The sequence below is a fragment of the Denticeps clupeoides genome, chromosome 6 (genome assembly GCF_900700375.1).
Source record: "Denticeps clupeoides chromosome 6, fDenClu1.1, whole genome shotgun sequence".
Taxonomy (NCBI): Eukaryota; Metazoa; Chordata; class Actinopteri; order Clupeiformes; family Denticipitidae; genus Denticeps; species Denticeps clupeoides.
In genome coordinates, this window is record NC_041712.1 from 2642741 (window position 1) to 2664939 (window position 22199).

The 22199-nt window shown below is 42.7% G+C and overlaps 2 protein-coding genes across 2 annotated transcripts; one reads left to right on the forward strand and one right to left on the reverse strand.

The window, feature by feature from the left end:
- Positions 1–1211: 1211 nt before the first annotated feature.
- On the reverse strand, positions 1212–8427 carry adssl (adenylosuccinate synthase, like). Its single transcript, XM_028983580.1, has 13 exons — positions 8157–8427; positions 5830–5932; positions 5648–5716; positions 5378–5428; positions 5213–5279; positions 5028–5135; positions 4857–4938; positions 4652–4778; positions 3465–3619; positions 3242–3366; positions 2394–2491; positions 2160–2309; positions 1212–1840 (listed from the first exon to the last, which is right to left on the reverse strand). Exons 1-13 carry the CDS (start codon positions 8367–8369, stop codon positions 1788–1790), a joined length of 1401 nt encoding a protein of 466 aa, XP_028839413.1. The 5' UTR covers positions 8370–8427; the 3' UTR covers positions 1212–1787.
- Positions 8428–19321: 10894 nt separating this feature from the next.
- Positions 19322–21934, forward strand: cd248b (CD248 molecule, endosialin b). Its single transcript, XM_028984091.1, has one exon. It carries the CDS (start codon positions 19476–19478, stop codon positions 21390–21392), a length of 1917 nt encoding a protein of 638 aa, XP_028839924.1. The 5' UTR covers positions 19322–19475; the 3' UTR covers positions 21393–21934.
- The last annotated feature ends 265 nt before the right edge of the window (positions 21935–22199 follow it).

A 22199-nucleotide genomic window follows, 5' to 3' on the forward strand; every position in this document is an offset into this window, starting at 1 on the left:
CACAGGCCATTAGACACCTGGACACTCAGGGACTTTCCTCTTTGGACTGACACGCTCACACATACACACACACTATCTCTGTTATATTGAAAAATATTATCTGTCTCTAATATTACATTTGAAAGGTAACACTGGACCTCAACAGTAGCCTCTGCTATTACATTCTAAGTCTTCCGTGCCTCCATGACGCTGGTGTCTAAGCGGTGCTGTAGTTACCTAAGAGGAAACCACAGATTTCTCATGCTAGTAAGTCTTCTGACACTGGCATTCTTACACAGGCAGTGTAAAAAAGCAGACACATAATCAGAAGGTGCCACTGAACAGTACTGTCCCCACACACAGCTACCCAGCTTCTTTGCAGCCCTTTTTCACACCAGGCCATCCACCAAAAGTCTTGGCCTCACTGTGCGTGCTGTGCATTCCTGAGGAAGTTCTGCACTGGTGGCACCCCGATCCCGCAGCTGAATCATCGTTAGGAGACAGTCCTGGCACTTGTTGGACTTTCCTGGGTGCCCTAAAGCCTTTTTCACAACACTTGAACCTCTCTCCTTGAAGTTTTTGATGATGCAATAAATGGTTGATTTAGGTAGCAGCAATATCCTTTCCTGTGTTTCCTTGCAGGTAACCATGGTTAAGAGGAAGAACAATGATTTTAAACATCAGCCTCCTTTTAAAGCATCCAGTCCCCTATTCTAACTCAATCTGCATGACAGAATGATCTCCAGCGTTGTGCTCCTCAACACTCTCACTTGTATTAATGAGAGGATCACTGCAATGATCTCAGCAGGTCCCTTGGTAGCTGGGCTGAAATGTAGTGGAAAATTTTCATTTTCATTGCTAAGACGGACTCTGCAATTCATCTGATCACTCTTAATAATATTCAGGAGTATATGCAAATTGCCATAATAAAAAACAGAAGCAGCAAACCTTGTGAAAACTAGTATTTGTGTCATTCACTAAACTTCTGGCCATGACTGTAGATGTAGATACGTAAACGTTGTTGTTGGCCAAGTACACCCTCTTCAGGTAAACTGTGTTACATGATACCAGTGCCCTAGTACAGCAGAATAATGATGTATTGTGGATTCTATTAAAGTACAAGATCAGTCAATTTAACTTTAATGGAATTAAGACCGAAACGTATTATTAAGCAATATTAACATCTATGACAAACTTATTTCAGCTTGATGCACAAATGAAATTAATCAGTCAAAAATTTTGTCTATTTATTAGCTCATTTACAAGTTTGCATCAGCAGTTGGCTTCATTTACAAGTTCCAGGGATAAAATGAGAGAAATATCTCAAAGGTCCAAAAAACAAACAAAAAAAAAATATCCCAAAGGGATAACAAAATTATTGAACTCTCTTTAAAACAGCAATTTTTACATTTACAGAATAACTCTGCACTCTTACTGATTAATGACAATGTGGGCTACAGCAACAAGTTTTATTTAATCAAAAAATGCCCAAAAGAATCCAGGTCTCATTAAGACGCTTCCTTCTTTTAAAGGTCTTGTTTATTACAGAGAGTAAAATGCCCATCAGATCAAAAATGGTCCTATGATCAACACAGCAAATTACAAATAAGTTCTGTAAAATTGATCACCCTCATCCTATTCATTTTCAGCACAACGTGAAATGCAATTTTCTACCCTGCAGCAGGACTACAGTTGACTGGAAAATGAAATCTTATGCAATAACTGAAGGAATCCAGTCAATGGTGTAGGTTGCAATGAAGCTGCAGTGAAAGTCATTCTCTAGGTTGCATCTGTGTCAGAGGCTTGACTCAAAAGAGCTTGATCATGCTCTCTCGTGATTTGCCGACTCCAACCCACTTCACTAGAAAGAAGAAAAAAAAAAGAAAAAAAAACATAAGGCAGTATTCCCAAATCATATTCCAAATATGGGGTGCCAGTTTCAGTTTAGTTTAACAAACTCTAGAATGTGATTTAAGGTATTTTAAATTAAGCAATTTCCGGTAAACTGTACTGCACAGCATCAAACTGATGGCACCTGAGCTGTTCTTGAATAACAGTTCAAAGATTGATGTAGAGAACAAAGAACTGAATTTATTCATTTATCTGTTATTATTGGATATCTGTGAATGAATAACTAGAATTGGATTTGTAAGCTATGGTAGGAGCGAACTTGTTTGTACCTGGCACCTGCAGGAATTTCTCGATGAAGCGGACGTATCCCTGTGCCTGTGGGGGGAGTTCATCAAAGCTCCGCACTCCCTCTGTACTGCAGCCCCAACCAGGCAGAGTATCATACTCCACAGAGACCCGGGTCAGAACATCCATGTTGGCTGAAACAAAACCAAAATGGAAGAGTGTTAAAGAGGGGAAGTAAAATTATAAATAAAAGCAAAACTCATCAAAACTCAACATACCAGGAAAACTGGGAAGGGGCTTTCCATCAACAGTGTACCCAATGCCAACTTTAATCTCAGACAAGGTGTCCAGAATGTCCAATTTGGTAAGAGCAATTCTGAAGTGGAAGGGGGCAAACAACTCACATTACACAGGGACCGCGTATGTGTATTATTATCAAAAAACCATGGTAACTCCTTTTTGTATATCACAATATGGACTAAATTCACAGAGAAAGTCACATGACATTAAGCAATGTAATTAATACCAGTCAAAAGTTTGTATGCACCTACTCTGTGGCGGTTATAAGATTTTGAAGAATCCAATGCAAGAAACATATTTAGTATCTGTTTTATTAGGAGAAAGTGAAGTATGTTTGATTAATCTTTTTTTTTTTTTTTTTTTTACCTTCAAGGCTACTTTGTTCACTTTTGTAATGAGATGCTGATTAACATGAGTGAATGATAAGATAAGCATGATAAGATAAGAATGATAAGGTTTCAGCATAAACCTTCAGGACTGTTGGAGACCACCTCTGTTGTCTAATTTAAGGTGATTGAGAGAAACCAAGAGTGTGAAATGCTGCAATCACAGCAAAAGCTCCCTGATTTGGTTCACAGAACCTCACGTGTATTATTTTATAGTCCTGTGTCTTCAGTTTTGATCTATAATGTAAAAAATGCAAGACCCATAAATGAGAAGGTGTGTCCAAACTTATGATGGGTAGTGTGCATCAGGATCATTATTGTAAGTTTGTTGGTTTTCTGGGATAATATGCTCCATAATTAAATAAAGAGTAAATAAAGTGTTGAAAAAAAAGAAAAACATAAAATACAAAAGACCAGACACAATAAGAACTAATACTTACGCACTGAACCCATTAACCATGTGGGCATATCGAACCAGAACCAAGTCCAGCCAGCCACATCGACGGCGCCTGCCAGTTGTAACACCAACCTCCCGTCCTCGGCTCTGCAGCAAGTTTCCAACATCCTGCAACCAACAAACCATTAAACATGTTAATAAACATATTATTACACTTACACTCGAAGAAAGAATTACAACACGGGGTGACTGACACGCCCTCTTACATTATCTTGTTCAGTTGGGAAAGCTCCGACTCCCACTCTGGTAGTGTAGGCTTTAACGACACCGTACACCCGGCCCACATGAGAAGGAGGAACCCCGAGGCCGGTACAAACCCCGCCGACTGTGCAATTAGATGAGGTCACAAAAGGATAGGTTCCTAGAGTATACAAAAACCAAACAGGGCATGTCTTTCACTCCACTGTATTAAAAATTATACAAAGCAATTTTGACAACCTCTGTAAAGTAGAATTATTTATGCAAATTTGCTAAACTATATTTATGACAACTCTGAAAAGCTTTAATGACAGTGTTTCTTCCTCCAAGTTCACGTAGCCCAAGCTTGAGTAAAACGAATGTCCATGTTCCGGCATAGAGCAGTAGCTGTAATTAACATGACTTTTAAAAGACACGCGGATGCGGAGGTGCTGGAATATGGATGCAACGCACACAATACCACGTGACATGGTTCACTGCATAAAACCAGCAAAGTTACTAGTTTTAAACATCATAGTTGAAAACATTTCTCACACCGTCTTTTGGAAACTATGTACTTCGTTATACATTCATGTGAGTCAGATTTGAATGATTTTTCAAGACCTGGAAAATTCTCTTTTAAAATTTCATGACTTTTCTAGGTTTTTAATGAGTGTAAGAACCCTGGGGGAACTACCATCAAACATGAGGCATGTTCAAGAGGAGAAAGTCAAAGTAGTCTGGATCTTACATGGAAGAAAATAAACACTTATGTATAATGCCTAGGCAGCAGCGCTAATGTATTGTCCAGCATAATGAAACACGTTAGCTTCATATCATATCCTAGCTTAGTGCTAGGATATCAATCAATCCTCTGGTCAGCGCTGGATGAATGAAATAAAAAAAAAACCTGGGACAACCTTTTCCAGATTACTAAAACTGAAATTGCTCATCACTGGGGCAGTGGTGGCCTAGTGGTTAAGGAAGCGGCCCCATAATCAGAAGGTTGCAGAGGTGCCACTGAGCAAAGCACCATCCCCACACACTCCCCGGGTGCCTGTCACGGCTGCCCACTGCTCACCCAGGGTGATTGTTAAAAGCAGAGGACACATTTTGTTGTTTGCAAAGTGTGCTGTGCTGCAGTGTATCACAATGCCAATCACTTCATTTTCCACATGCACGCAAAAGCAACCGCGCAGATAAACGCAACACTCACCAAAGTCAATGTCCAAAAGAGCAGCGTTGGCACCCTCAACTAAGATCTTCTTACTAGGTCCAGTCAAGGCTTTATGCATAAAGTAAACACCATCAGTCACCATGGGGCGCAGTCTCTCGGCAAACCTCTGTGAAAAGTTCAGAACGTCTATGCATGTCCTGGTAGCAACAAATACCTCCATGCCAAACGGTCCGGCACCTCCTACCTTCAGCTGCTCTAATTCTCCATCAACATCAATGTTGAGTTTGGGATACATGGTCTGAAAATGACCAGCCAGCACCCGGAACCTGTAAGAGGGGCAACACAGCATTAATTTGATTGCTCTGCAGACAAATTCACAAGGCAGCCAAGAATTGGTGGGGGGAGGGTTACTAACTTTTCTTCAAAAACGGTGAAGTCAGACATCAAGTCACATACTCTCAGGCCATTACGAGCAGCTTTGGAGGAGTATGCTGGGCCAATACCCTTTTTGGTGGTGCCCAAACTGCAGAGGAAGCATGGTAAATGGCAGAACTCTGAACTCTGTCAGAGATTCATGGTGAAATCATAAAGGAAACTCACTTCTTCCCAGCCTGCTGCTGTCTCTCTTGCTCCTGTAAACCATCAACAGCTTGATGGAAGTTGAACACTGAAAGCAAAGATTGAGAGCGTGTCCACTACATGAATACATCTAAAGGTGACTGCAAATCATATGGGTACATGCCATATGATATAAATAATTCTTACCAATGTGTGCACGATCTGAAATCTTAAGTCTCTCTTCCCATCCTTGAAGTCCTGAGAAAGGGGAACATAAGAGGAAGTAGATTTATTAGCACTTGTCAATGTCAGACCATTCATCCAACTGATAAGAACAGCCAACAGTGGAGAATATGTTCTGACATCAGACTAGCATTCCAAATGGATCTGGTAACTAATGGAAAATTAAGGAATACAGTGAAATGCATTCTAGTATTTGAGTCACTGGGTGTGATGAAGCAAAAGAACAGTTCTCACCTTGTCCTTTCTGTAGGTTCTTTTCTGCCTCCTCAAAAAGTCCAGGCAGATGAATCACAACTCCATTACCTGGAAGCAGATCATTTTCTTTTGAGTAGGTTCAGGTCCATAAATTGACATCACACTGTGATGTATAATGCTGAATAGTTAGAGTAAAGTTGTCCAACAGATTTAGAACATACCAATAAAGGAGGTCGCTTTCTTATTCAGAACACCACTAGGAAGAAGATGGAAGTCATACTCCACAGAATCCACAACCACTGTGTGTCCGGCATTGTTTCCTCCCTGGAAGAGAAATTTAAAATGCAACACAATCAACGACTTTCAGAGACAAATACATTACATTTACATTTATAGCATTTATCAGACGCTCTGATAAATGCCATAAATTACTTACAGTAAGTAGTTACAGGGACAGTCCCCCTGGAGGAACTTAGGGTTAAGTGTCTTGCTCAGGGACACAATGGTAGTAAGTGGGATTTGAACCTGTGACTCCGTAGTCTTCTGGTTCATAGGCAAGTGTGTTACCCACTAGGCTACTACCATCCCATCCCAAATACAGCAGCCATACCATTCCAGCAAGGTCATCTCTCTTTTTACATCTCATTTTACATCTGGGAGAGATGTAAAATGGTTCTGCACCACGTATTACATTAAAATATCCCACAGCTGAATTATATTTATTTATGGCTGTTGAGACAAACACAAAAGTTTTGTTCACAGATCCTAAGCAACAGCATTCGGGTGGCAGCTAGTCATGTAATAGAGATGTAATAGCAGAACAAGGTTTACAGATATGCTTTGGACGGACATTTACCCAGAATCGAAAGACCAGGGGAGAACAACAGGAAGAATAATGTTGCCGTTAACAGGCTACGCAGCTCCTCGTCCAGGCAATGGTCATCTCCAAACTCGACTACTGTAACTCTCTCCTGGCTGGAGCCTCTGCAGTCACCATAAAACCACTCCAGATGATCCAAAATATGGCAGCCCGTCTCATCTTCAATCAGCCAAAATACACCCATGTTACACCTCTTCTTACCTCCCTCCACTGGCTCCCGGTAGCTGCTCGCATTGAGTTCAAATCCTTGATGCTTGCCTACAGGGCTGTAAATGGAACTGCGCCCTCCTACATCAACACACTACTACCTAGCTACACTCCTACACGCTCTCTCAGATCGGCAAACGAAAGGAGACTAAAAATTCCTTCTTCACGGGGTCTCCGATTCCAATCATGTCTGTTCTCCGTTGTTGTCCCTGGCTGGTGGAACAACCTGCCCTCCTCCACACGACTAGCCGAGACTATCACCACTTTTAAGAAGAAGGTGAAAACCCTCTTATTCCAAAAATATTACAGACAAATTTAACACATACACATGCATACACATTGAACAAACAAATACAAAATGTATAAATACATTATAATTTTTCTTAGTCTAGCACCCAACACTCTCCGAGCATGCTCTTCAATGACAAGTCTAAGCCTTATCAGGGCTCTTAGTTTGTATACTTGATATTCTATAGAAATCGAACGAGAATTGCTGGTGTCTTCCCATTGTAAGTCGCTTTGGATAAAAGCGTCTGCCAAATAAAGTAAAGTAAAGTTAACTCTTAAAAACGAAGGTTAATCACTAGCTAAACTCAATTATCTACTGAACAAACTGGACAAAAGCAGGGAGATAACAACTTATCAGTTCACACCCAGTGTACTTTCGACCCCACCCACGAGAACCGCAGACACACTGACCGACCGGTCAAAACAATACAGTTCTGCTGCATAGCTGACATTTCCTCAAAACAATGGCCCTTTAAGACAAGGACGCCAAATTCCTCACAATTCCACAGTGGATTCTTAACCAAAATTGTAAGTCCAACATCCAAGCTTCTGGGATCATTTATATTTCTAAATGTAAAACTCTAATGCAATTTTGTACTTCGTGAGTTTTACTTTTAAGAAGCTGATTAACAGTATTTGGCAAACAGCACATAATGCAGGTTATTATTGTTCAAAATCTGTTCAAATCCAAAGCAAAATAAACAGATCCACAAAATACATATTGTGTGTCACAAAACACAGAAGCAACCTCGTGATTTCCCTCGACCTTGGGATGTATGCAACTCCCATGCCTGGCCTACAAACAGCAACTTTCCATCCTTCACAGGAACCGGCGTTATTCCCGCCCGGCGCCTCCCTCTAGCCAATCAGCAAGCAGGCACCAGACGGCCCGCCTCCCTCCAGCCAATCAGCAAGCAGGCACCAGACGGCCCGCCTCCCTCCAGCCAATCAGCAAGCAGGCACCATACGGCCCGCCTCCCTCCAGCCAATCAGCAAGCAGGCACCATACGGCCCGCCTCCCTCCAGCCAATCAGCAAGAAGGCAACAGACAGCACAAGATGCGGGAGAAGGACGCGTATCGGTACTTCCTGGCAAAGTTGGGTCAGTTCAGCAGACCAGCGGTACATTTGAAGAAGAAAATGGAGAAGAAAAAAGGAGAAGGAACACAGTTACCTGACACCTGCACACCACATCCGCGTCCATAGCCAGCAAGTCCACAACCTTCCCCTTCCCTTCATCACCCCACTGCGCCCCAAGCACCACCGTCACTTTATTCCGCGGCGACTCCGCGTCGCCTTCCCGGGGCCGCTTGACGAGCGGCTCTCCGTTCAGGGACGAGGCCGCCTCCCGGCCGTTGGACTCGTTGTTACCGTCAGCGGCGGCCATGCTGGAGGGGAGCGCGTGCGAGTGCGGGCCGGAGGTGGAGGGAAAAGTTGATTCTTCTTCTGCTGCCGCCGAAGCCGAATTTGTGAGCGTGGCAGCGGTGAAAAACGACAGCGCCGCTAACTGGGCGGAATGGGAACTTCTCTATTGCGCTCCCGCAACATCAAAAGCGAGAAAAATACATCCCAGGAACAAATAAGAACGTTTTATTTTTACTAAATGCATTTTGTACGTCTGCTAGCTCAAAGAGGCTATACTAATTTGCCAACGCGACAATTTGCGCAATTGACTTTCAGTGATCTAACAATTTGAGTTGGGAACGTCCTAGTTTTGAACTGTAGATGGCGGTGCTGGTTATTATATAAGACAGTATTGTTCAAGTAAAGCGGACGTTCACATGTCCGCTTTACATCTGTGCTTTCCTCACTGCTGTGATTCGAGTTTTATTCTGAATTTATTTATGGCCACCGCTGGCCCTTCACCTTCTAAGACAATCTGTCACCTGTATATGCAGAACCATTCCTGCATTCAAATAAAATAACACAACATTTGCTGGGAAAATAACTAATTTGCAATGACATTAAAAATAAAGATTTTGACTGTGTGACTTCACATACCAGGTCACCTGGTATGTTAAAGTTAAAGACAAAAAGATGTACAAGTGCAAGACCTACTGCTTTAAGACTTAAGAGCTTAATGTGTATAGTGAGTGGACAGGAGGTGCTGTTGTAACTGGGATTAGCCCATATTCACTATTTTGGTGCAAGGCCGGGCCACAAAATTATTTTGCTCTCATATAAAATGTGTCCTGGAAATCTGCAGTCTGCTTCTGAGGTCTAAGATGTGCCTGTTATTGTACATCCAATATCCTAAAATGACCCTTGTGCACCTTTTTTTTTAAATTGGATGTTGTGTTATTTAAAAAAAAACCTTCCTATTATTGACAATTAATATAATGCTGTGTGTTCCAGCAGAAAATCTGGTAAATGTCATTTTCGTGGTAATTCCTTGGACAGTGTTTCCATTATGCCAGATGGAACATTTCAGTGAAACCAGTCATAAACCAACATACTGCATGGACATGTGCACACAGTGTCTATGTCTGGTCTGTCCTTCATTTACAGTCAAATACAACCAGTGAGACCTTTGTCTTTCCATCTGGAAATGCATGGTCCTGGAGCTCCGCATGTGCCCTGTCCTCCAGTTTCCTGCCTCTCCTGTTCTTTTCGGCAGACCCTTCTGGCATGACACCTCTCTGAAGCTTAGGGGGAAAAAAACAGTGGAGGGGAACAAAGACGAAAAGAAGCACCATGCTTTTTGTGGAATAGAAAGTGGATTAATTGGGTCACACTCTGTAGTTACTGAGATGAGTCACTGATTGGAGAGCGAGTTCGCTTCGCTGTGAAAGTCGGTTTTCCAGTAATACTTCATCCTTCACCTTTTTTCCATTTCATCATCTATTAGGGGACTATAACACACGCTGTGAGTTTTACAGTGACAGACTTAAAGGGAACCTCCAACCTGAGCAGTGAAGGACAAAAAGATTGAAAGCAGATGCTAATTTCATTTACTAAAGAGAATCAAGCCAAAGATCAGGTTACCTGCATTTTCTGCATTTTTCCCCTCCACTTGTAGTGTTGCACAAACGTATGTGGAATTTCCTTCAAGGAATAATGTGTGTGGAGCCCCTTTCTGCAAGGGTTTCTGTCATGTCTGTCTGCAATTTAGTCTTGGCATATTGCTGAATGTGTATTATTTTAGCCGTATGACTCGATCACAGCGTGACCTCTGAGTCCTCCTCATTATGTATATACATCTACGTGTCATGGCACTGCATAGCCCCTAATGTGGACTGGTCTTTGTGGAATCGGGGAAAAGAGGAATGCCGTTTTCAACAGAAATGCATGCACATTGCTGGACTTTTTCTCATTTAATGGAACTATAACAACTGAATGGTGGTAGTAGCCTAGTGGGTAACACACTCACCTATAAACCATAAGACCCAGATTCAAATCCCACTTGCTACCATTGTGTCCCTGAGCAAGACACTTAACCCTAAGTTGCTCCAGGGGTACTGTCCCAGTAACTACTGATTGTAAGTCGCTCTGGATAAGGACGTCTGATAAATGCTGTAAATGAAATGTAAATGAACCAATATCTATTTTGTGTGTATTGTATACAAACGGTAAAACTGACATTAGCAGGCTAATAGAGGATGGGATTTTAAGGGAAACGCCACCAAATGTCATTTCCACTTTATCGTTTCAAGCTTGGACTGAAAAGCCAAATGAAAAACGATTACAGCCAGTAACACAATATGTTTCATGATAGAATGGGAAAATAAACCACAGCATTTACTTGCAATTATAATTTAAATAATTTCTTTTTCAAGAAGACCAAAATGGCCCATGGTTCACAGTTTTTACTGGTCGAAAAGCTGTTGCTCATTAGAAATGGTTTTTAGCATATGGTACAGCCTTGATATTTAATTAGAATCAGACCTCCATCTGCATTCCTATAGCCAAAGATCCTTGTAGTCTATTGACTCTGAGTTCAGCATTATCATATGATATATTTTTGGAAAATAGGCTAGAAGGATAAAGGATTACAGGAACTAAAGTACACGATTTAAAAACAGACATTTCCTGCAAGTATGAAGATATTTCCTGTGTCCTTCAGACGTGAAAACGGTGCACTGAAATGCACAAAGAGCCTCATACATGCAGGTAGATCTTATTCATCATGGACTGGAATGTTGTACTTTTCAGAGATTCAGTTTCATTTCATTCTTTTCATGTCATCCATCTGGTTTGCAGGTGCTAACTTTTCAGTCAAATGGTGCCAGTGTTCTCCACTGATGGGTGCTCATTGGGGTGATCATGTGATTAGAAGGGGGCCAAGAAACAAACACTGATGCACGTGTCACTGAAAAACCAATGGGTGCAGTAAAGCAAGGAGCTGACTCCACACTTTCCTCAGAGCACCTCGGTTTGGCTGGGGCCACCTTTGGAGCATGGCTCCGGCTCCAGGAAAGTTTAATTCCAGAGTCCTCTTGAGGTTCTGTGGAAACACGAACGCCGGCTTACCTCGGGGCTGCAACAGAAGAGCTGCGCTGGGATCGTGGCCCGCCCCGGCTTCTTTACCTCGCTGCCCTCAGTTTGATCCACAGTGACCCAAACCCAGGACTGAGCGAACCCAGGACTACCGCCGCGATCTCCGGTGGGCCTGCAACATTATATGATCTTGTCCACATGGGACTATTACTAACCTTTATACTGCAAGCAATCTGAAAGTCGTTTTAACACAGTATTTACGGCAGCAAAGACTAATATTATTTCATAAGTTCTTCAGCACATGGGGAAAAAAATGGAACACCAGCCCCCCATTCCTTTTGATTGACATTCCATGATGAATTGATTATGGTTTTCAGGACCTTAGCCTCTGCCAGGCTTTCACACTTGCATGTGATCATGAGAAACTTTGAACTGTACCTGTTGTTAAAGAATTGGCCGTACAGCCACAGATGCTTTTCATAGATACAAAGTTTCCAGATCGCTCTCTCTCTCTCGTGAAAAAAACGTGGTAGGGCTGTCACAGACACAGACATTTTATTAGGGAAATGACAGCCTTTCGATATAAATTTGCTCCATAAGAAAGTGGAAGGCTGTCAGGTTTTCCAGGTACATTTAAACGCCCTGCATCAGCACTTCTTAGACCTCCTCCCCATTGCCCTGTTAAACAGAAAACCTAAAAGCAATATTTAATATGACCTTATGCGGAAAGAGTTTTCTCTGTTCTCAGTTCTCACCTAGTCATTAACCCAACATTTGCATTGTTGTTCCAAATAATAGTTCTGTCATTTTTATTCTGCTAATGCCGCTTTTGTTTTGTTCAGTACGTGGAAAAGCAGGCTTCTTCAGTGACCCGTTGCTCAATTGAGTCGGCTCAATCGAAACAAAAGCTGAACTTTGTCACCCAAAAGTCACCAATGTCACCATTGTCACCTGTCCCCAATAGATACAGTGCTTCCATATGCTATGCTGTTTGTTGCAATTCACAGGTCAACAGGCCAACAGGCCAAAACGTTGAAAGCTGTTACCACCAGAAAGGGTTCATTTCCCCTCAGATCTTCAGCTAGTTAAGAATTCAGTCTGTCCATAGTGGTATGAAAGTAATGTGTCCACAAAGAATGATGGAAACAATTAGATAAATGAAAGCTTGACTCTGTGTATCACTGCAGCCACATTCCCCCTAAAATATCCAGCAGAAGCAAAATCTACATCGGGGAATATGGTGACAGACTCCAGTCTATTAGATTATGTTATTTAAGTATTTTGCTGAATCTTGTCAAATCAAATATGAATAAAATATATTGTCACTGTCCAGTGTCAAAGGAAAAATTTATCTCTACAGAACACAACGTGATACCTTCACATCATCCTTAGAGAATGTTGCAGTGAAAAATGAGACTCATCTGCAAAGAATAAAAACAATAAACGTTGAGTACAGAGATAATCAAAATAGTACTTTATGAAGAAAATGTACATATAACTGATCACTGATGGAATTTGGGAGGCTCGTCACACACTGTTCTTGGTTTAATAACTGAAATAATTTATAGCTACAGAAAGAAAACTGGATTTTGGAACATCACTCAGGGATTTTTTTTAGCTCCCTCTCCAACAGCAGTAGAATCTTTTTCACTTGCAAGAAGCCAGAAGGGCTCAGTGGCTCCGAATGAGGTCCCCCAGCCACTATGAAGGAGATAAGATAAGCAGCCGAAGAGACAAATTTTCCCATCTTCGTGCCAATGGACAGAAGACCTGATAAAAGGACAGAGAGGGAAAAAACAGAAAGCTGAACACCCCAAACTACCCCACATTCAAACAGTTCCTCCAGGGGACTGGGGGAAATAAACAAAGGGGGGAGGTAAGACAAAGGAATACTGTACAAGTTCACCACACTTACAAATGGAAATATTTTTCTGACTTCATGGACAAAGAGGAGTTGTTGGGTTTCGTGGCGGCGCAGCCATTGCTCAGGTTTCCCCCTTGGTGGGGGGATGTGGATGTGTGTGTTCTTGGGGAAGAAAGTCATTTCATTTTGAAAATATTCCTTGACTTTCAAGTCTCTAAATGGCCAGAAGTGCTACTTCCTAATGTTCAAGCTATAATCCGAAATGAAAACTTTCGCAATCCTGATAGGCAGCATGCAGGAAAGTGTTTACAACCTTTTTCATGGCCTCTTTGTCATTTTTTCGCACAACCTTTTCAACACTTTGAAACGTACATTTTGATTTTATATGTACAACATTGGTAGGATGGTGGCATATGATGAGGCATGAATGGACTAAACCGTCAATTACAAAATCTAAAAGAACTCTAGAACTAATGGATCCACCAGTTCTGACACTGTTCAGAATGATTCTGGGGGATGTCTGGATAAGTGAGCTGATAAGGGTGCTAGTTGGGCGCTAGTTTTCTCCTCGGAGAAAAAGAAAAATCCGTGGGATTCTGCTTATGTGAGTTATCTGACCACATAGATCAGGCTAATAGCTTCAGTATGTGTAATGACTCACCACTGGCCAGTGGCTTTTCAGCAGAGGCGTATGGTGAGGGTGGCCGGGGCAGAATTCCCATGAGTCCTCAGAGCCAATAAACAAACAGAGCAGCTAATTGTGCCTGTGTAAATGCAGTTAAAAGGAACCACAGATTATTCCTGGTTTCAATTTAGTTTACCAGGAGTGACTTAATGGTGAAACACGTGCAATAAGAACAATGGTGTGAGAGAAGCATAGGTTGGTTGGACCTAGTTGGACCGAAAAATCATTTCCAAAACGGAGTTCACTCTTCTGCCTGTATTTTGCATATTACATTCATTACCATAGACCCTGAACCAGTAACACTTTCCAGACTGCTTTTATTAACCTTTGTGCCTTTGCTGGTGGTCACACCCGCTCACTCTGTGCTCATACAGAGCGTTGACAGATATATGATATTGTTGAACAGGTTGAAAAGTAAAATATAATGTTCAGTGAGACCTTGTTATAATAGAATTAGGACTGTTTAAATATGCTTCTGTGCACCCGGGTGTTCAGACTCTACACGCAAGCGCCTCACTACCGGCACCCTACCAAGTATTTGCATTAAACAGGGAAGGTGTTTGCTCTGATGAGGCCACAGAGACCAAAAACTCATTGAAACTAAAACCAGAAACTGGCTGAGAAGGAGGGATGTAGACATAGTTCAGGTTTTATACAGGGTCACTGCTCTCACATGAAAGATTGAAAAGTAAAATGTATAGGGTCATTAGTTTGTTTTTTTTCCAGGTTTTTCCAGGTTCTGCTTTTTTTTTATGTTACTGCCCTATGCTGGGGGTCATTGTTTTGTTGAAAGCTTGACATTTTCCCAGCTTCGGATCTTTAGAAGACTGTAGCAAGTTCTCAGAACTGTTTCCTTGTACGTGGCTCCACACATTTTTCCTTTTGTTTCAACAAGGCAGGCAGATTTCCGTCCTTGAAAAGCAACCCAACTTCAAACTGCAAGACTTCACAATCCCCTCTCAGGCATTAATGCCAAATTCAGGCATTCGGACAGCCTGCACACATACCCCACCACAGATTTAAGCACAGCAATGGGAGGAAGAAAAACGAAAAGGCCCTGAGGAATGTGTGAAGGTCCACAGAGAGCTCATGCTATACACATCAGCCGTAATGAGGACAGCACATGCTATGTCCATCAGCCCCGCGAAGGGCAGAGGTAATAAAGAAAGCGAGGGAGAGGTCACCCCAGCCTGGCTGCTGGAGGACGAGAGGTTTATACATCAAAGTCAGAAGCATCCAGAGTGAAAAGCCAGGAGCTCACTGAAACTGAAGGCAGTCAAAATATGAACTTTTTATCCTTCTGTCTGCAACCAGAGGAAAAAGATATAAATAAAAAACAGAATGGATGGATTTTCAGGTCCAGACTCCGAAGTCAGGATTTGTTCACACAAAGTGAGACACTCCGCTATAGCTTTAGCTATATGCATTCTGTGAAACCTGTAGAAAACATTTTGTATGCAATTTTATCTGCTTTGCTGTAAAATTGTGCAGACGAAGACAGTGGAATAAACCCGGTCTGTAGATCCGTGCCATGATTACTGACAGGAGGCTCCATTAATCAGGCCTCTCCCTCATTCGAGACGACTGTACTGCTGTGCATTAACCAAGAACCCCCCCCCCCCCACCCCCAAAAAAAGCAGTGAATTAAGTGTCCCTGGGGTGCTCTGTATGAAGAAAAAACATTATATAACAACCAGAAAAAGTCCAGAATGGGACAATACAGATTCACTCATATAGCAACACAGAATGTCTAGACCAGTGTACTGGTATGTATAGAACTGTGTACCCAGATTTTCGACATCCTAGAAAACAGTGCTGCAGATTAGTGGAATCACTTTATTCTGCTGAACATCACTGAAGTATATGTGGAAATAAACAGCAAAACAGCAGATCTTTCACTTCAAAGCAGATTAAGAAAAAAATGTATGTAGTATGACATAATATGTGAGTGGGAAAAGTATGCAAACTTGATGTGACTAAACATTACTGGAAACTGTTAATCAGTCCTTTAGAGCTTGGAAGAGTTTTAGCCCATTCATCCACACAATTTCTATTCAAGTGAGATTGAGATTCAATCTCATAATGGACATCACATAATGATGTCCTAAAATTTTGTGTGATTCAGAATTCCATCAATGGAACTGAGAATTTGTAAATCAATAAAGCTGTCCTGGCTCAGATGAAAAAAGAACAATTCACATCATGGATCTTTAGAGTCCTTTCTGAAATTAACAATAACCAGAGTGGTCTTTATCTGCTTGTGTGTGGTTCCTGGGTTCATGACCTTGTAATCTATTACACACAAATTGGTGTACTCTAGGCTTAATAGCTTTTACCTGCCTGATAATCATCAGTGACTCTTCTTCACAGGTCCTCAAATCTCCTTTGTCATTGTCATTGTCTTTGTGTTGATTTAACATCATCTGATTATGAAGCTCATTTTTGTTTGTTCCAAAAAATTCACTGTGCTCTTTTGGGGGGAAGAGTGGTTAAAGAGCAATTTTGGCCAAATTATGATTATTTAAATGTATGAATAATGGTTTCATTTTAATTAATGAATGGTCCTGTTTGGATTATTTGTCCTTTGTCTGTTTAAGTAGACATCTAAGCATGCCATTCACAATTGCAGCTCTATCATGCAAAGAAGAAGCCATATGTGATCATGGAATGCCACTGCCTTCTCTGGACCAAAGCTCGTTTTAAAGGAACTGAGGCAAAGTGGGATACCTTTTCTATGCATCAAATCATTGTTTTTCTTGACATACAGAATCAATGTCATATTTTGTCCAAGTAAAAAAAAAATATGATGGGAGATTGAATATTTATGGGGTATGAGGACAACAAAATTACCATGTCCATAAACTATTCAGATGTAGACGACCTTAGAAAGCATTCCAGTCTTTCAGAACAAAGTGTGAGGAAGGAAGGAATGCTGGACATTTATTTTTCTTTCACCCATGAGCGGTTTAACGTTTCCCAGTAGACTAACCAGGAGACACTAACCCCACATTCACAGTAGGGTCAGCTGGTGTGACAGAGATAGTTAGTGATAGAATATGCCTATGAACCCTAAATAATACACTATATACAAAAGCTTTACAACTTCCTGTCTCTCATTAATCTGAGCACATACAATGTCACAAAGATTAACCTTTTAATAACCTTTGATGATTCATAACGACATTTTCCTGGCTATGGTATTGCTACTGAAATTGCGGTAACACCGGTGTCCAAATGATGGAATAACATGAGCGTACAGATGAGCGTACAGAATGAAAAAAGAGAAGAGAAACATGTTTAAAAGGAAAGAAATGAAAAGCTGCAGTAGGAGTATGTGCCTGATAAGATCTTGGAAGTCTTGGAACAGGAAATGACCCCGCATTCGTCTCCTGACCGTTATTTATTTGTGTTGAACGGACCGCCCAGACACTGTGACATGCAGACAGCCACCGAGCAGCTTAGTCCCTTCATGTCATCCACTCTAAAGTTCCCCAGTTCAGATGCACACGAAGAATGTATATTGTAAATGCATGCAGTATATTCTGAAATATGTACACTCTGATTAAGCACATATTTGATCTGTGTGGTACTGGAGAATATGCTACGGTCAGCAGAATGAGGGTTTGAACAGATTTAGTCGTCCCTGAAGAGACTGACATCACGCAGCGCATGGTCAGGACAGTAGCTGCTAAAAAGAGACCTCTCTGAAGCAGCTCTCTCAGAGCAATATGTGAGTCATGCATTAGGTAATGTCTCTGCATGGATAACTCTGGACGTCTTTTATTATGTCTGGCAGTGTTAAAATGGGGACAAAAGTTGAATTCAACCATAAAAACCTTTCTTTGCCAAAGCACGAGGTTCTTTTTAACTGAAAAATTAAAATAATCTGTCAACACTAGTCACCAAATTCCTTGTTGTAGGCACTGCTTATATTTTGTGGTTTGAATGTCTTTTTCATGGTTTTGGAAAACATTCTTTAAAAGAAAAAAACTGTTAAGGTCACATGTCCATACAGAGCAAATGAACTGCTGTCCCTGAATCCCAGTCTCATCTCATACACGTTGTGGAAAGCTTTGCTCACTCTGCAGAATGATGTCAATTCAGGCTTATAAATATGTGGTCACTGAGGGCATCAACATCTGGGGAATGAAACAAAAAAATTCAAATCCCCTGAGAATCACAGAGACCCTGCCTGAAGAGAGCAATTAAACCGTCTCAAAAAAGACATTTCAGTTGCGAGGGAAATTTAGACATGTACTCTTATCTAGAACGTTTTGGTGTCCAGCAACAGCTCACATAACGATCGCCTCTTTCCCCGTTGTACAACTCTGGCAAAATGTCCGCAATTACAAGAGGCTTTCAGTTGGTCTGCGGTGAAACAGGAAACAGTCATGTCCAAGAATGCAATTGTTGAAACTGGAAGAGGTAGGTGTTTAGAAGAAGATAGATTAGGGGATAGGGAGGGAGAGAAAGAGAGAGAGAGCGAGAAAGAAACCCAAGGGGGAACAAGAGCTGCACATACTGAAGGCTGCATTTGATTTGCAGAGAATGAGAACAAAAGCAGCCATTGCTTATAATATCTGGACGTTGGGCAGCCTTTTGGCTACTGATTTCTGGCACAGACACATGTGCTGAAACCCAGGGGTTATGAGACGTGCGTTAGCTCCAGACAGTTGATGTCTGGTGTTAAGTTACTTCTCAATGGATGCTGACCAGAGTGTGAATGAACAAATGCATGATAATAAACAACATGTTTCGTAAGCGTCTGCACCAGAAATCCAAATGTCATGTCTATCCTGTAGACATGACATTAGATATGAAAGGCTGAGGGCTATTTGTTCATTCTTTTTAACCACCATTAACTGAGACCTGCAAGACAGAAATCAAGGCTCTGTCTGGTCAGACAACTAGCTTTTCATCTAGAAATATGCCTAACAAAATACTATTACATTAGTCATTCACATGCCCATCCAAAACTCATATTTGTTCTTCTTTCATTTCATAACACAGGAAATCTGTGTCTATTGTAATGGGTTTTTTTTACACTTTATTACAGATTGTACTGTTAGAACATCCTCAGAATATATTTCCACTGAAAATATTACTACAGGTGCTGATGGCACTGAAGTAGTGGCAGTGATGATGCTTCAGGTTGCAGAACGAAGAAGGGCTTTTACTGGCATGGTCACATGCTCGTTCCTTAAAAAGACTCATGAAAACCATACGCCACTGCAGGGAAAAACTATGGCCAACCCCTCTACCACCCCCCTCCTCCAAACAATCTCCCCAACTCCACTTACACACTCAGCACCCACCCCCTCTTTCAAAAACATACGTCTGTGTGCTCCCTACGTGTCTTTTCCTGCAGACGGGCAGCAGAGGAAAGTTGCAACAGTTCAAACTTCTGCAGAGGACAATCAGCTTTCAGTGAGAGGCATCTAAAGTTCAGGGGGGGGAGACTGGGACTAGACTGGGGAGAGAAGTTGAGGTGGTCGGTCGGAGGAGCAATGGCAGCGTGGCTACAGAATACGATGTGCTTTACTGCATACCCCTGTCTCCTGCTGGCTCTGCTGTGCGTCTGGTGCCCGTCGGGAACTCAGGCGCAGGACCTGCGGGAGCACGATGCCATCTGCAGTGCGGACGGCTGCTACGCGGTCTACTTCCAGCAAAAGACCTTCCGGGAGTCCTTGAGGACCTGCAGGGACAAGGGAGGCAACTTGGCTACAGTGAAGAGCATCGAAGAGGCAGAGCTAATCCACAGGCTCCTTTCCTCGGTGGACCGGCAGAGCATACGACCCAGGATCAGGTTGTGGATCGGCCTGCTGCGGCAGCCACGTCAGTGTTCGGCGACGCGGCCGCTGAGGGGCTTCACCTGGACCACAGGAGACCAGGAAACCCAGTACACCAACTGGCAGCGCGAAGATCTGCCCAACACCTGCACAGCACCTCGGTGCGTGGTCATGACATACAATGCCGCAGACAAGTCCGGCAACCGCAACAACTTCAAGTGGCTGGATGGCTCGTGTGCGCTGGCTGTGGACGGGTTCTTGTGCCGCTACACCTACCAAGGCATGTGTCCCGTGCTGCAGAGCGAGGGTGGAGGACCTGTGGTCTACAGCACACCCTTCAGCCTGCTCAGCACCTCGCTAACCCACATCCCCTTCGGCTCTGTGGCCACCGTTCCGTGTCCGGAGGGTTCCAAAGGCGAGCAGTCGGTTCTCTGCATGCTGAGGGAGAACACGACGGTGGGCTGGTCCAACGATGCCCCCTTCTGCTCTGATGCACCTACGAACTGGTGCCAGCAAAACAACGGCGGCTGTCAGCAGGTTTGCGTGAACGCGGATGACAGCTATTACTGCGAGTGCTCTGAAGGGTTCGACTTGAACGAGGATGGACTGACCTGCCAACCAGCCGACCCTTGTCTCAGTGCCGAATGTCATCATAAATGTGAGCCTATGTCCACAGGCTTCCGGTGTACGTGTCCAAATGGGTACGTTCTGGCCCCGGACGGCAAGGCGTGCCTTGATATCGATGAGTGCAATCAGACGCCCTGCCCAGAGCTCTGCATCAACGTGCCCGGCACTTTCGAGTGCCGTTGTCAGGAGGGCTATGAGGCTGATGAGGATGGAGAGTGCGTGGATGTGGACGAGTGCCAGGAAGACGTGTGTGAGCAGATATGTGTCAACACGCCCGGATTCTACGAGTGCCGCTGTGCTGATGGCTATTCCCAGGCCCCTGAGGACCCAGCCCGGTGCCAGGATGTTGATGAATGCCAAACCCACGGCATTTGCCAGCAGCTCTGTCAGAATTACCACGGGGGCTTCGCGTGTCAGTGCTCAGATGGATTCGAGTTGGAGCAGGACTACTACACATGCCGAAAAGTTCTGGAAAGCGTGCAGACGGCATCTATTGTGACATCCAATCCAACATCCCTCTCTCCGCTTCCCACTGACCTGACAGGGTCCACAGAAATGTCCCAGGAGGAGGTCAAAACTACACAAGCTTCTGATTGGCATGTTCAGCAAGACGAAAGTCCTTTCTCTGCTTCTCCGTCATCAGACAGGGAAGAGGAATCTGTGATCACAAATATACATGTGCAGGGAACCAACAGGGGTTCTAACGGAGCCGTGACTCTCAAACCTCAAAACACCGAGGACAAAATGAATATGTCCCCCTCTCCAGCTGAGCCATATTCCGAATCCGAGCCACGTCCAGGGACTGGTAAACGGAGACATGACAAAAGCTGGCTTCTTGTAGCATTGCTAGTGCCTCTCTGTGTTTTTATCGTGGTTATGTTGGCGTTAGGCATTGTGTACTGTACTAGCTGTGCTGTTGAGCCACGAAGCAAGGGTGTGACAGACTGCTATCGATGGATCACCACCTCTAAGCCAGCAGAGACAACAAAAGCCAAATCTCGGGCTTGAAAAGTAAAAAACATTTTGGATATGCAGGGTTCACCCAGAATGTTTTACATTGGTGCTTTACATTTACCACTATTGACATTTTACAGTGCTTTGGAAATTGTGGGTCTGGGGATGCTCACATCTATTTTGCTGGTATCCCAACCTAAGAAAAAATCAGTTTTTAGGATTCAGGGACATCCCATTTAACATTTTTTGTACAGTGTACAGATTCCAATTCAATGATGTTTGCCCAATAACTAACAACTTAATATTTCATTCTCAAATGTGGACAACAGTGATTACAAACTGTTCAAATGTTATACAGTAATAACAAATGAGCAAATCGTATAATCAGAAGTTTTGTACATGTAAATATGTGTGATTATTCCTCTTGTTTTAAGGTTTACAAACAGAAACACTGTCCGTAGAATAAAATTCGTTTTGTATTATTGCAAAAGAAACTAGCAGGTATGTAAACGTACCCTATGACAATAAATACATGCGTTCTCTGAGTAAACTGAAACAAATATTGGAGAAAAAAAATAAACTTTCTTCTTTGTGAATAGCTTTAAAATATTTCTTTCAGCAGGTGACATTCCTTTTTCCGGAAAGCAACAGCGCCCCCATCTGTCCTTTAATGCATTTTACAAAAAACATTTAACATTGGACCTGCGTTATCAGAAAAAGGTGAAAGTGGTTGTCATTGTAAAACACAACACACGGTGCACACAACGAAATGTGTCCTCTGCCTTTAACCCATAACCCTTGGTGAGCAGTGGGCAGCCATGACAGGCGCCCGGGGAGCAGTATGTGGGGACGGTGCTTTGC